This window comes from Heteronotia binoei, chromosome 10 (genome assembly GCF_032191835.1).
Source record: "Heteronotia binoei isolate CCM8104 ecotype False Entrance Well chromosome 10, APGP_CSIRO_Hbin_v1, whole genome shotgun sequence".
In the NCBI taxonomy this organism is placed as follows: domain Eukaryota; kingdom Metazoa; phylum Chordata; class Lepidosauria; order Squamata; family Gekkonidae; genus Heteronotia; species Heteronotia binoei.
The window spans coordinates 74,547,456-74,561,250 of NC_083232.1; the positions used below are offsets into that span (position 1 = coordinate 74,547,456).

At 43.8% G+C, this 13,795-nt stretch overlaps 1 protein-coding gene across 1 annotated transcript; it reads right to left on the bottom strand.

Moving 5' to 3' along the window:
• Positions 1 to 5,253: 5,253 nt before the first annotated feature.
• SLC25A38 (solute carrier family 25 member 38) lies at positions 5,254 to 13,081 on the bottom strand. The gene is made up of 7 exons (XM_060247529.1): positions 12,919 to 13,081; positions 11,463 to 11,584; positions 11,203 to 11,287; positions 10,516 to 10,695; positions 10,248 to 10,416; positions 8,907 to 9,073; positions 5,254 to 7,766 (listed from the first exon to the last, which is right to left on the bottom strand). Exons 1-7 carry the CDS (start codon positions 13,003 to 13,005, stop codon positions 7,644 to 7,646), a joined length of 933 nt encoding a protein of 310 aa, XP_060103512.1. The 5' UTR covers positions 13,006 to 13,081; the 3' UTR covers positions 5,254 to 7,643.
• Positions 13,082 to 13,795: the final 714 nt, after the last annotated feature.

A 13,795-nucleotide genomic window follows, 5' to 3' on the forward strand; every position in this document is an offset into this window, starting at 1 on the left:
AGATGAGAGTGGAAAGGGAAGGGGGCATGGCTTGACACACCTGAATTTCCAGCGACTAACCTTGGGAGAGGAGTACCTTTCAATGGTAGGAAGATCCTGGACTTGAAGCACCTGAATTTCCAGCAGCTACAGCCATCATCTGCCCCCTGGTCCTTTAGCTGGAGATGCCAGGTAATGAATCGGTGTTCTTCTCGATGCCACAGCTCAGTAGAAAAAGGGCAACTAGAATGATTAAATGGTTAGAACACTTTCCCTATGAAGAAAGGTTAAAAACTTGGGGCTCTTTATCTTGAAGAAACATGGACTGGAGGTTTACAAGATTATGCATTGGATAGAGAAGGCAGAGAAAGTAGTGCTTTTCTCCCTTTCTCACAATACAAGAACTCTTGGGCACTCCATGAAATTGCTGAGCAGTTGGGTTAGAATGGAAAAAAGTACTTTTTCACCCAAAGGGTGATTAACACATGGAATTCACTGCCATGGGGGTGGGGGGGCGTTGGCATTGGCAGCTGCAAGCGTAGACATCTTCAAGAGGGGATTGGATAAGCATATCTTCAAGAGGGGGTTAGATAAAAATATGGAGCAGAGGTCCATCAGTGGCTATTAGCCACAGTGTGTGTATATATATATAAAATTTTGGCCACTGTGTGACACAGAGTGTTGGACTGGATGGGCCATTGGCCTGATCCAACATAGCTTCTCTTATGTTCATATGGAGCAGAGGTCCATCAGTGGCTATTAGCCACAGTTTATCATTGGAACTCTCTGTCTGGGGCAGTGATGTTTTTATTCTTGGTGCTTGGGCGGGGTGGAGGGAACAATGGGAGGACTTCTAGTGTCCTGACTCCACTGATGGACCTCCTGATGGCACCTGGTTGGTTTGTTTGGCCACTGTGTGACACTGAGTGTTGGACTGGATGGGCCATTGGCCTGGTCCAACATAGCGGCCACTGCCAAATCTGCGTTTTTCCACCTTAGACGGGCGAGGTAGCTGGCCCCCTTCCTGGAATGTCATGACTTAGCAACAGTGATCCACGCAACGGTCACCTCAAGACTGGATTACTATAATGCCCTCTACATGGGGCTGCCTTTGTGCTGAGCCCGGAAGCTGCAGCTGGTGCAGAATGCAGCGGCTAGGCTGTTATTAGGGCTCCCGAAGTGGGAGCACATATGGCCGGGGCTGCATGAGCTTAACTGGCTGCCAGTTGTATACCGGGTTCATTACAAAGTGCTGGTCATTACCTTTAAAGCCCTAGATGGTCGAGGGCCTGCCTACCTTAGGGACCGTCTCTCCCCATATGTGCCCCAGTGAGTACTGAGATCAAGGGTAAAGAACTGGTTGACAATCCCTGAGCTGAAGGAGGCCAAATTGAAGAGCACACGTGAACGGGCCTTTTCAATCGTAGCTCCACACTGGTGGAACCAACTACCGGATGAAGTGTGGGCCCTGCAGAGTCTTGACCAATTTCGTAGGGCCTGCAAGGCTACTTTTTTTCAAATGGCCTTTGCTTAAATGTAGACTTAATGTAGACCTGCTGTAGACATAATCTACTATATCCAGCTACCAAACCTACTGAGGAAAGTATCTAATATGTAGCACCGCAAATGTTAATTTTAATTGTAAATGATGGTTTTAATTATGATGGTTTTATTTAATGAACTATGTGCTGTATTGTACTGATGTTTTTATATTGCAAATTGTAATTTTTATATGTTGTAAGCTGCCCTGAGCCTGCTTCGGCGGGGAGGGCGGAATATAAATAAAAAATATTATTATTATGTTTTCCTTCCCTAAGTAAGCATGTGGCAAATTAAAAAAAAGAAAACACACACTGGGTGAGCTGTTTCAGGCATTCTAGTCTATAAAGAACAAGAATACTGGATTTTCCACAGCTGCAATATAGGACTCATTTTACAGACTTGCTAGCAACAAGATTTTTTTTAACTGTTTGTTTGTGCAACTGTTGAGAGCTGATAAAAATGTGATGCCACCCAACTTTTTTCTGATGCACATATTGTCGTACTCTTCATATTCCACCGAAGACAGGATTTTAGAGAAGGCAAAGACCATCTGTGCTGCAAAGACCACTCTATCCTCAAGGACATGCCTAATATTATCTTACCCTTTTGAAATAAATGAGAGCAGTGTAAGAACATGTTACCAAGCATTGCCTCCTACAATACCTTCAGGATGCCATCTTTATCTCTTGCAGTTTGCCCTCAAACCCCATCTTTTCCTTAATTTTAAGGAAAGTAATAATAATAATAATAATAATAATAATAATAATAATAATAATAATAATAATAATAATAAAATTTTATTTATATCCCGCCCTCCCCGCCGAAGCGGGCTCAGGGCGGCTAACAACATTTTCATAAAATTATAAAGAGTTTAAAATTGCATTAGCTTTAAAACATTCCAGTTAACCAAGTACTATACAGATTTCCAGGTGCTAATTCCATTTATAGAAGATAATAGCGAAAGTCACCCAACAGCGGTCTCTCAACCAGCAAAGGTCATCCTGAAAAGGGTGGTCTTGCAAGCCCTGTGGTCAAGGCACCGCAGGGCTCGCACTTCTTCCGGGAGCTGGTTCCATAGGTGTGGAGCTGCGATGGAGAAGGCCTGTATACGGGTGTTTTGAAGTTGGCCTCCTTTGGTCCAGGGATAGTCAGCTGGTTCTTCCCTGCTGACCTCAGTGCTCTCTGGGGTTCGTATGGGGAGAGACAGTCCCTCAGGTAGGCAGGTCCTCGGCCATATAGGGCTTTAAAGGTAATAACCAGCACTTTGTAACAAACCCGGTAGGTAACTGGCAACCAGTGCAGTTCGCATAGCCCCGGCTGTATGTGCTCCCACTTCGGGAGCCATAATATCAGCCTAGCCACCGCGTTCTGCACCAGCTGCAACCTTCAGGTTCGGCACAGAGGCAGCCCCATGTAGAGGGCATTACAGTAATCCAATCTTGAGGTGACTGTTGCTAGGTCCCGGCGCTCCAGGAAGGGAGCCAACTGCTTTGCCCGCTTCAGGTAGAAAAACGCCGACTTGGCAGTGGCTGCTATCTGGGCCTACATTGATAATGAAGGCTCCAGTAGGACTCCCAAGCAATTGACCCGGTGCGCCACTTTCAGAGGCACACCGTCAAAAACTGGGAGAGGTATTTCCCTCCCCAGGGCGCCGCAACCCACACAAAGGACCTCTGTCTTCGTCGGGTTCAGCTTCAGCCCACTCAGCCTAAACCAAGTTGCCACGGCCTGCAATGCCAGGTCCAAATTCCCTGGAACGCAGTCAGGCCGGCCATCCATTAGCAGATAGAGCTGGGTGTCGTCTGCATATTGGTGACACCCAAGCCCATACCTCTGGGCAAGGGGGCGCATATAGATATTAAATAGCATCGGGGAGAGAACTGCTCCCTGCGGCACCGCACAATTAAGTGTGTGCCTCTGGGACAGCTCACCCCCGATTGCCACCCTTTGTCCCCGACCCTTGAGGAAGGAGGAAAGCCATTGTAGGGCTAGCCTCCCAACCCCTATGTTGGCGAGGCGGCAGGTCAGTAGCTGATGATCGACCGTATCGAATGCGGCCGACAGATCTAATAACATCAGCACCGCCACGCCGCCTCGGTCCAGATGTCGCTGGAGGTCATCTACCAAGGCGACCAGCAAGGCTTGCCTAAAAGCTCATTTGTCATTTTAATCTTAAAAAACCATTGGTCAATTTCTCCCTGGTTGGGTGCTCCCTATGTTAAGGTAGAAGTCCTTAAACTCAACCATTTCCATTTCAAATGCTTGCTTTACAGAACTGACCATGTTTTGAAAATGCTATCTTAGCCACATTTACTTCTCATGGATCCATTCACAATCTTCAGGCTTTAAACCTAAGTAACATCTCATGATAGTTAGCATGCTAGCTTCCTGCCATACAGATTTCAAACCTACATTTCTCACAATGGCATCCCAGGTTCAAAACTGCCATCAAGGCAATCAGAGTTTATACAGTGTCAAAGAGGCCAGACGTATGATATTTTGAACAAACGGCTTCATTCCAGAAGTGTCTGAAGTCTTTTGGATGCTGTCACAAATAAATAGGGTTGCCAGGTCTGACTCAAGAAATGTCTGAGGACTTCGGGGGTGCACCCGCGAAACTTTGGGGGTGGAGCCAGGAGCAAGGGTGTGACAAACACGACTGAACTCCAAAGGGAGTTCTGGCCATATTTAAAGGGACCATGCTCCTTTTAAATGCCTTTCCCTCCATTTAGAAATAATAAAGGATAAGGGCACCTTCTTTTCTCGCAGCTTGGTGTAGTGGTTAAGTGTGCGGACTCTTATCTGGGAGAACCAGGTTTGATTCCCCACTCCACTTGAACCTGCTGGAATGGCCTTGGGTTAGCCATAGTTATCACAGGAGTTGTCCTTGAAAGGGCAGCTGCTGTGAGAGCCCTCTCAGCCCCACCCACCTCACAGGGTGTCTGTTGTGGGGGAGGAAGGTAAAGGAGATTGTGAGCCGCTCTGAGACTATGATTAAGAGAGAAGGGTGGGGTATAAATCTGCAGTTGTCTTCTTTTGGGGCTCACAGAATTGGATCCCAACACAGCTCTCATTTTTGAAACTTGGGGGTATTTTGAGGAGATGCACCAGATGCTATGCTGAAAATTTGGTGCCTCTAACTAAAAAAACCCAGAATCCCCAATACCCATGGAACCGGTCTCCATAGGATATAATAGAGTGCCCAGCAGACATTTCCCTCCTGCCCCCTGCTTTCTGATGACCTTGAAGCAGGGGTAGAGCCTCCAAACCAGGGGATCCCTTTCCCCCAACTGGGGACTGGGAGCCCTACAAATAAACAAAAATCCTGCCTGATCAACCTACTAGTCCAGCATCTTGTCTCATCCAGTGGCCTATTAGTTATTATGAAAGTACATCAGAGCATAGAGGCCTTCCCTGATGTTGCCTTCTAGCACTGGTAGACAGCTGTTTACTGCCTCTGATCAGAGGTTCCCATGGCTAGTAGCTGCTGATGGACCTACCTTCCATGAAAGTTCTCTTTTAAAGCCATCTGTGCTTATGGCCATCATTATATACTGTGGCAGTGAATTCCACAGAGAAGAGTGCTTTAAAGTCTGCACTACTTAGGATTACAGTTTGCTTTACTGTACAATTAAAAAAGTGTTACCCACATGCTTGTTCAAATCTGTAACAGCCATTATCAGTACAATCTAACAACTGACAGAAATACATCAGCATGACAGGAAGACGATATTGCTAAGGGCAAGTATATTTATTCAACTCTCACACAGAAAAAGAAGTCACATTCAACAGGATAAAGTCATGACCTTTTGTTCGTACTACCAGCAGGTTGTAAGTGCAATTTAATGAACTCCAACTAAACAGTTACAGTTCTGCCTATCAAAATAATATTAATACTGGAAGTCAACACACTTAATTTAGAAATCATGAGTAGGGAAATTCAATTAGGAGGGATAATTTAATAATGAATATATAAATCTGCCTCGAATGTGGGTATCAACAAGCTATTGTGAGATATCACCTTCAAGTGGAAACCTTCAGTACTGATTATGTTACACAAATTTGAGTGCCCAATCTGTGCAAAACTGTCCTTGCTTTTGGCATAGAGACTGAAATCAAATGTGCAATAACTAAGATTCTAGGAAGCAGTTCAGTAGAGATACTCAGAAAACATGCATCTTGAAGCAAGAGATCGACAAGTAAAAAGAAGTGTCCCAGCTCACAGCAGTTGCTTGACTGAAGCAGTCTCTCACCCCCACTCTTTTGGGAGAAGTGAGCATACAAATATTTAATAAATATATCTCTGCAACCCATGAAGAGTTGAGTAGCACCTGTATGATGTCAGAAATTCCACATGGACTTGAAATTCATGAATGATAATGATAAATTATCATTATTTTTACGGCAATGATAAATGCATTGCTGTAAAAAGAAATCCCAAATATGTCCATGAGCCTTAAGGGTTTGATCTGCACGCATACATTTGCAAAGGCTAGGCTAGCCCTCAAAAGACAGGCTTCAATGATTTACAAGGCTGCCCAGCTCAGCAGGTGACATGCCTCTTTCAAATAAACACGTCACATTAAACTGTTTTAATTCTAAAGTAGTATTATCAACACTATGGTATTATGTCCAAGATGATCAAGCTTTCTTTCCAGATGTAGAGGAACCACCAATCAAGAGAAAATGGGGCCAAACTTACAGGAAAATAAAGTCACAGGGAAATGTTTGCTAGGTTTTTTTAAAAAAAATGAAAATTCAGTGTTTTTAGTAAAGAATTAAACACATTCACTTTATAAAATTAAGTGGCCAAAGACAGTTTTTCAAAGTGCTCACATGTGAAACGGAGTTTCACCCAAATCCAAAGAGAAATGGATGTTTTCCAGCTAGGGTTCCAGGATTCAAAACTTTGAAGATGACAATGAAGCCTTTTAACATATAGAGTTTCTGCACACAAGGCTGCAGATTTCAATGCAAACATTTCAGAGGGAGCTTTTGCCTTCACTTAACTTTCAGAATAACAATTTTCAGAAAAGAGTGCGGGTGGAAAAGCTAACTAACACGGAAGCAGAGACACCACGACTAATCTTGAACCGGAGTGTACAGTAACACAGCTGGGCAGTACGCCACTAGGGGAAAGCCAAATACTAGCAAGACTAGGGCAGCAGCGTTCAGGAAGTGTAATTTCATAAGTGACATTACAGTGCTTTTGCTTAAAGAGATTAGTGCTAGCGTGTGACTCTTAAAAGACTTTTCCTGAATAGCTCTATTTTTGCCTTTGTGCTTTATGCACACAGAGAACTGGCCAAAGTAATCTTTTAAGTTTAGGACTACTTAATCAGAATACTTGAAGTGGGTCAAGTGGTGTTCATTGGTTGAAACAGAAGCAGAGGACACGTAAATGAAACTTAAAGACTACATTGTTCAGATAACCAACAAGACAATCCTCAGCAGACTTATACCCTTTTAAATCCCTTCAGGGCAATGAGTTTAGATGGATGTAACTCCATTTAGGATTATACTGTAAATCTATCCTTTAAGGAATGGTAAAGTCATTGTTTCCCACAGCTGCTTTCAGCAAGTGTTCATTAACTCTCAACAGAACAGGAATTACACCTGAGAAAAGAGATGGATTCATTGTAAACCTTGCAAAAATACCGCCCCCACCCCGCCCTTTACATACATTTGTCAAAACGTGAGATACATTTTTCACATGCTGAATAGAGGGAGAGAGAATCTAGGAGACCGGACCTGCTGCCAAGAACAGTAACAACATTTTAGGTCTAGAAGTCCCTGCTGCAACCATCTCTCTCCCAAGAGTCTTCAGCATGTTCTTTTCCAAAGATTCTCAGCCTAAACGGCTGAAAAGAACTTTCCTGAAGCCGAGTGTAGCTCACGCACAACATCAAAGTCTAACACTCTTCTCACACCCCAGGTATGACACAAGGCTCCCTGGAATGCTTTCACCAAAGCAGTGTTTCCCTCCACTCCCATTTCTATGAGAGAAGCTTTCTTGGCCTTTTAACTCTGCAGTGTTTCCCCACAACGAGCACAAGTTGTTTGGAGTTCCCATCTCACCATCAGATCACAGTGAGCAGCGGAAGAACAAAAGTACAGGTCATTCAAGATTTCAAGCCCATTTTTGACATCATCTGTTCATACACGGTCCATGCCATTGCTGCCATTAGTGTGCGCCGCAAAGCTCTTGGGACAGCACCACGGAAGAAACCAGCCAACCCGTAATCCTGTAACAAGGAGGAAGAAATCAGTGCTATTGTTACACCCAAATGTTCATACTGTTGAGCTGCTGGAGAACACGTTAGGGCTGCAGTGACAGTCTGCCCCTTCTACACATGAAAGTAGCGCTTGTGTAAACAGTGTGTGGCATAGGTTGTACTAAAACTTGGGAGATCCAAGTTCAAATTCCCATTTAGTTTTGAAGCTGACTGGGAGACTATGAGCCAGTCACTCTCTCTCTCTGCCTAATCCAATTTACAGGATTCTTGTGGGGATAAAATGGAAAAGAACACCCATATATGATGTTCTGAGCAGCTTGAAGGAACAACAGAATAACATGTATAAATAGACATGCGGAGAGGGCAGGATATAAATTCAAAGTAAGTAAGTAAATAAATTTCTTTTTTGACAACCCCCCCCTTAAATATACAGCTGTTCTTTTCTCAAGGATTGCTACTGTCTCTCTGACCTGCTGCTCTTTCAACACTACTCCCCATTCTCCAGCTTTGCCTTATTTCTGAGATTAAGGACCAGCCAGTCAAGGAGTGTCTGAGCTTCTAAGGAGAAATGCTAATCTGAAAGAATATTTGGCCAGCTTTTTGAAAGAGAGCTCCCTATTTTTAATCTTGTGTCCAAAGGACAAAGATATAGTTTACAACCCATGTGCTGCCTGAACCTGCTGATTCTAGAGCAGTATCCCTACTTCCGCCTCATGCTTTCGCAATCTGTGACCAGAGCAATTAAAATGGCAAGTGGCAGCAACTACGTGCATCTTGATCCTGCAAGTTAGCTGTCTCATGAATTGTGACAATTGCCCAGTTTATATTCTGCTGTGGCACATTCTCTTCAGAAGGAGTTGTACCTCCTCCTATAGCCCAGGGGACAGATACACATGCATACAAAGAAACACTCAAAATTCTACAGCAGAATGTCCTATACCAGATCAGAACCAAGCATGGTTTTTTCTAATCCAAAAGATAAAATTCTGCTTTGGACTGAATTGTCAGTTTTGGAATAAAGGGAAACACACCACTGGGGAAGGGGGCACAACAGAGAAAGCTGTTATGGTTGCAAGGAAGGAATCATCCCACCCAGACCCAGTCTCAATAGAAAATCCCCAGCACACAATACTGGAAACTCAGCCTTACCCTGAAAATTAAGGAAATTACTTCTCCTGTCCGGTGGTGTTTTTCAGATGACAGCTGCATATGGGTTTTGATGACATCAGCAGGCTGTGTAGCCAGTGATGCCAGAATGCCAGCAAAGGTTCCACAGCCAAAGTTCACTAAAGGTGTGAGTGCAGGATCCAAGTGGTCTGGGAGAGAGCAAGCAAAGTGGGGGGAGTATTCTCATTATCATCATAGGCACAGGGCGAATCTTCAAGTACCAACAAAATTAATTCTACCTAAAACCTTAATAGCGGAGATGCTTATCCAGACTTTCTTAGACGAGACTTACATAAAAGGAGATTCTAATTTCTTCATGTAGCCTGTTCTATTTCCCAGCCTCATCTTAAATCCCCTATCCAATACTTAGTGAGAAAGAAAAAACATTACAGTGCTTCCTCATCAAGGCAACTTCAAGTATTCAAAAGCTTAAATTTCCCTTTAACCAACCAAGCCCATCACATCCTATTCCTCCAACTTTTCACCTCCTGCCTTGCTGCTTTCTTACATGGCTTCCTTGATATGTAGTGTTCTAAACTGGCATTTCAAAGGCGTTTTAACTTGCATCAAGAGGATTCTGTATTTTGATACAGTACATATTACAGTGTATCAGTTTGATAAGACGTTCTCTAAAGCAAGCTGCCAATGACATGCTACTTGCTGACTCAGGGTATATGTTCCATTTGCTGCTCTCTGGGGTGCTCAGTGCCAAGTAATAAACTGACTAAAAGATATCAAACTAAAAAGATTACTCAACATCATTTGAGTTTGCATTTGGAGCTTTTCTACTAAAGAATAAAGCTGTAAATACACCTGTAGCCCTTTACACACAGAGAAAAATCAATGAGACTTATTTCTAAGTAAAAACACTTAAGAACAAAATGAAAGTTTCCAGAATATCCTAATCAGTAGGAAAGCCAAGAGACTGAAACAGAAATAGTTCAGTATGAATAACAGGCAAAAGATTTAGACTCAAAAACCAAAGACACATCAACAAAAGATGAAATTTCAGCTACCAAATAACCATGCCTAGAAATTTTTGTTGTAAAAGCTGAAAAGAGAACCGGTTTTTTAGAAGTATGGAAATTCTGGGGGGAAAGTTCAAAAGAATGTACCTCACCACAAATAAAAAGAGCTCAGCAAATTTTCAGCAAACACCTAATCTATCTCCCTAAATGCAGCTTATATGTTTTAGATATACATTTGGGCCTTTTCCATCATGTTGATCCTTTTGGGAAAAGCCCCAGGTACCTTTCTAAGTTACAAGAACAGGCGTTCTATAGGAATATCATCCCACTGCACAATTGTTACAGCCAAACTTACCATAAGGTATGATCTTCTTGGTCTGCAAGTAGAACATCAGATAGATGCCAGAGAAGGGTGCATCTCGCAGGAGTGTTGCCGTCAGGCCACTGAACAAGCCGTGGACCCCTTCTGATCGGTAGATATTTCTCAGGGCTCCATGCACGCTCTCATAGCCATACCTTCCACTCTGCAAACCAAACCAACCTAGTCAGCTTACACCGCAGACAAGCAAGCCTTAAGCTTTATGAAATAATTCACCCAATTAACAACTGGCACAAAATATTACCTCGTATCGTGTTTTCACTACAGTGACAGGCAACATGCAAATGACAGCAACACTACGTGAGGTGGCACCCAGCAGAACCGATTCCAAAGCTGTAGGGGAACGATCCAGCAGAAACTGCTGCTTTATCATATATAAAGTGCTAAAGTAGATCCCCACTCCTGGAATGCATCTTGCAAATGACTGTGAAAATATTACCAGAGAGAGAATATGAAAAAGACTGAGCACAGTGGAAAACGCTACAATTTTTAAAAAAGGTTCAGTTCACATAGTTGCTGAGCAGAAATGGGGGAGAGGGAATCCTATAAATCAAAGAAACTTTCCACCATGGTTCCAAGGACCATTTAGAGGAAAAATTAAAATTGGAAGAACATACCAACTTCTAATAATAGTAGGCACTATACAAATCAAATGCCTCCTACTACACTTTGTCCAAACTCTTTTTTCTTGCCATACTATTCTACATGCTTGTCATTGAACTGGTAGCCATTTGATTTATGTGGCAGCCACTAACAGTGCATTCCTAAACTGAGCTGTACCCTTCTCTGTCCACTGACTTCAAAGAACATGGAAGAGTGTAACTCAGCATAGGATCACACTGTCGGAATAGTAGTTATTGTTTTATTTGCAGTGCAGACAAAATACATTTATTTCAGTGAGTCCAGTGTAAGAGAAACACAAATCACTTACAGGAGAAACACCTTTCCACAGCCCCAGTAAGCTTTCCGTGCGAACAACCTTAAAGAGCAGAGTGACCATCCCAATGTGACCTGACCTGTCAGAAAAATCAGAAGGTTAGAGAGCCTTTCTTCAGCTTCTGGATCTCAGAACACTTTTAAAAACACATCTGTCTGTCCTATTTCCACAATTTTCTTTTCTCCCTCCTCACTGCAATGCAGCCTCTTAATACCCATGCCTATTAAGCATCAGTGGAAACTTCAGGTACCTACCCATTGACAGTTGGTTGCAGGGTCTGTAACCGGGTTTTAAGCAGGTCTAGAGGCTGGAATAGCAAGGTGGAGCAGGTCCCGCTGATAGAACCACAAACAAAGGCTTTCAGCACAGGGTGCATCTTGAAATGGAAAACACAGAGGTGTTGAGAAAATCCCAGGCTAACCCAACACAGCTGTCTAAATAACCATACATTCTACTCTTCACAAGCATCCCATCAATGTGAAGCATACACAACTCAGGTCCTGCTTCTACTACATCTACAGCATGGTCGAGTGAATGATGCTCTAAGAGCAGCTGATTCTTACGCTCTACAATGCCTCCATCAGAGAATGTCATCAGGATCTCCGAAGCTTTATGGAAGCATGCATTCAGTGCTTTGTGGACTACATTAAGTTACTGCACTGGCTAATGTCACTGAATATCCTCCAGAATCCACCACACCAGTAAATTACTGAAACATTCTCATACAAAACTCCATGAAAAACAGCACTTGTTATACACCCAACAAACATCTGCATGTTTTTTCTCATCTTTTGCACACTAAAACCTTGATGACTGAGACAGCTTTACTTCGATAACTAATAAATGCAAATTTGAAAACAACAAACATTTACAGGATTTTAAGTAGATAGATTAATGCTGCACAAAATAAATTCTCTGTTTAGTTTAAACATTTTACAAATCAGTCAATGTTTAAGAAACTTCAAGTCCAATCTATTTCAATAAGAGATATTTAAGCAATTTCCCCCCTTGTTAAAATTAAGAGGGCTTCAAAGTAATTATCTTTGGCTATGACATTTCTAGCCACATTTCCAATTATAACAACTTGCCCAGTTCCTAAGTTGCAGACCAAGACAACAAATACCCTTCACTGCAGAAATTAAGCAACGGAAGAATAACACAGATCCATCCTTGCCCCACACTCTATCCAAGTGAAGGGGCAAGTTTTCCACTGTAGTTTCTTTGGGCTTGGATTAGGTACAGACTACAGACGCAGGACAAACACGTGGTAATAAAGCAGGAAAACAGACTGGGGTGCAGGTAGAACGTTCCTACTCATTTAAAAAAAAAACCCAGAAAGTAGAAACGTTCTGTTGGCTTTTCACTTGTTCTCGTTGTGTATCTGCAAGCTTGCAACATCATTGTTCAAAACACGTGGGTTGCTCACCTGCAGTCTGAAAGCCCCGGATCCCCTACCCCAGCTCTCTGCTTGCCTCATGCTGTTGCAAGGGATGACCAGGCCTTAGCCTTGCAACCTGATCGTCTCCTGATCGAGTCCAAGCAAACGCTAACCCAATACTTATCCTCGGGCTCTCTCCAGGAAGAGAAGCCGTTCAGCAGTCCTTTCGGCTTAGGCACACCTACCCGGGCGGCTCAGGGACAGACACACAGAACTGTTTCCCTCCCCTTACTGCGCGGAAAAAGGGAATAGGAGCCCGCGCCCTCACTGACCAGAGCAGCCTCGCCCCCTCGCCTAGGCGACCCCGGACTCTTCGCCGGGCTTCCAACCCAACCGCGCAGCTCCACCTGCGAGCGCATCCTTATCGCCAACACACGCACTTATCATTCGGGCCCAGCTCGAAAGACGTCAGAGGCTCGCCTCCAAGCCCCGGCCAATCAAGAAGACCGAGAGACCCAGCGACCGGAAGGCCGGAATCATTTTAACTCTTCCGTTGCCTCGGTGATAGAGCGACCGGTCGCTAATGCGCATGTCGCTAACAAAGAACTGGCAAGACTGAATACGAGTATCGTTGGTTTTTAGAAGGGATTAAGGATATATATATATTTTATTTTTAAAAAAACCCATACAACCGATATGCTGCTTTCGCCTCCGTATTTGCAAATCATGCCAATCCATAAATGTCCTATATCAAACAGCAAAATCTCTTTGCATTTCTAATGTTAATCGTAGAGGAGGCTCAGCGGTCTATTTAGCATCGCTTTGCTTGGGGAATGCTTTTCATCTCTGATGCTGTGCCTGATGTTGGGAGAAAGGAGCAAAAGAGCAGGCGAAGGATGGGACGCCACAGTGACTCCAGCGGGGCAAAAAGTCTACAGCATCCGGAATTCCCAGGCGGTCTCCCAAGAACTAAAGCAGGGTGGTATGGCCTTAGGCCCTGGGACCGTCGCCTGTGCCTCACTTCAACCTGAGCCCCTCCTTCTGCCTGCCTCCCGGCAGGAAAAAAATTCACACTCTACACCGGCTTGCAGCGGGAAACCTAGTGCAGCTTCCAGAGGAGTGCCTCCAAAACTTGCCGGCGCCCTCCTGTGGTTCTCCAGCGTTAGGGGATGCACGGGATGTCCAAAGTTTTCCTTCCCTTCAGCTGAG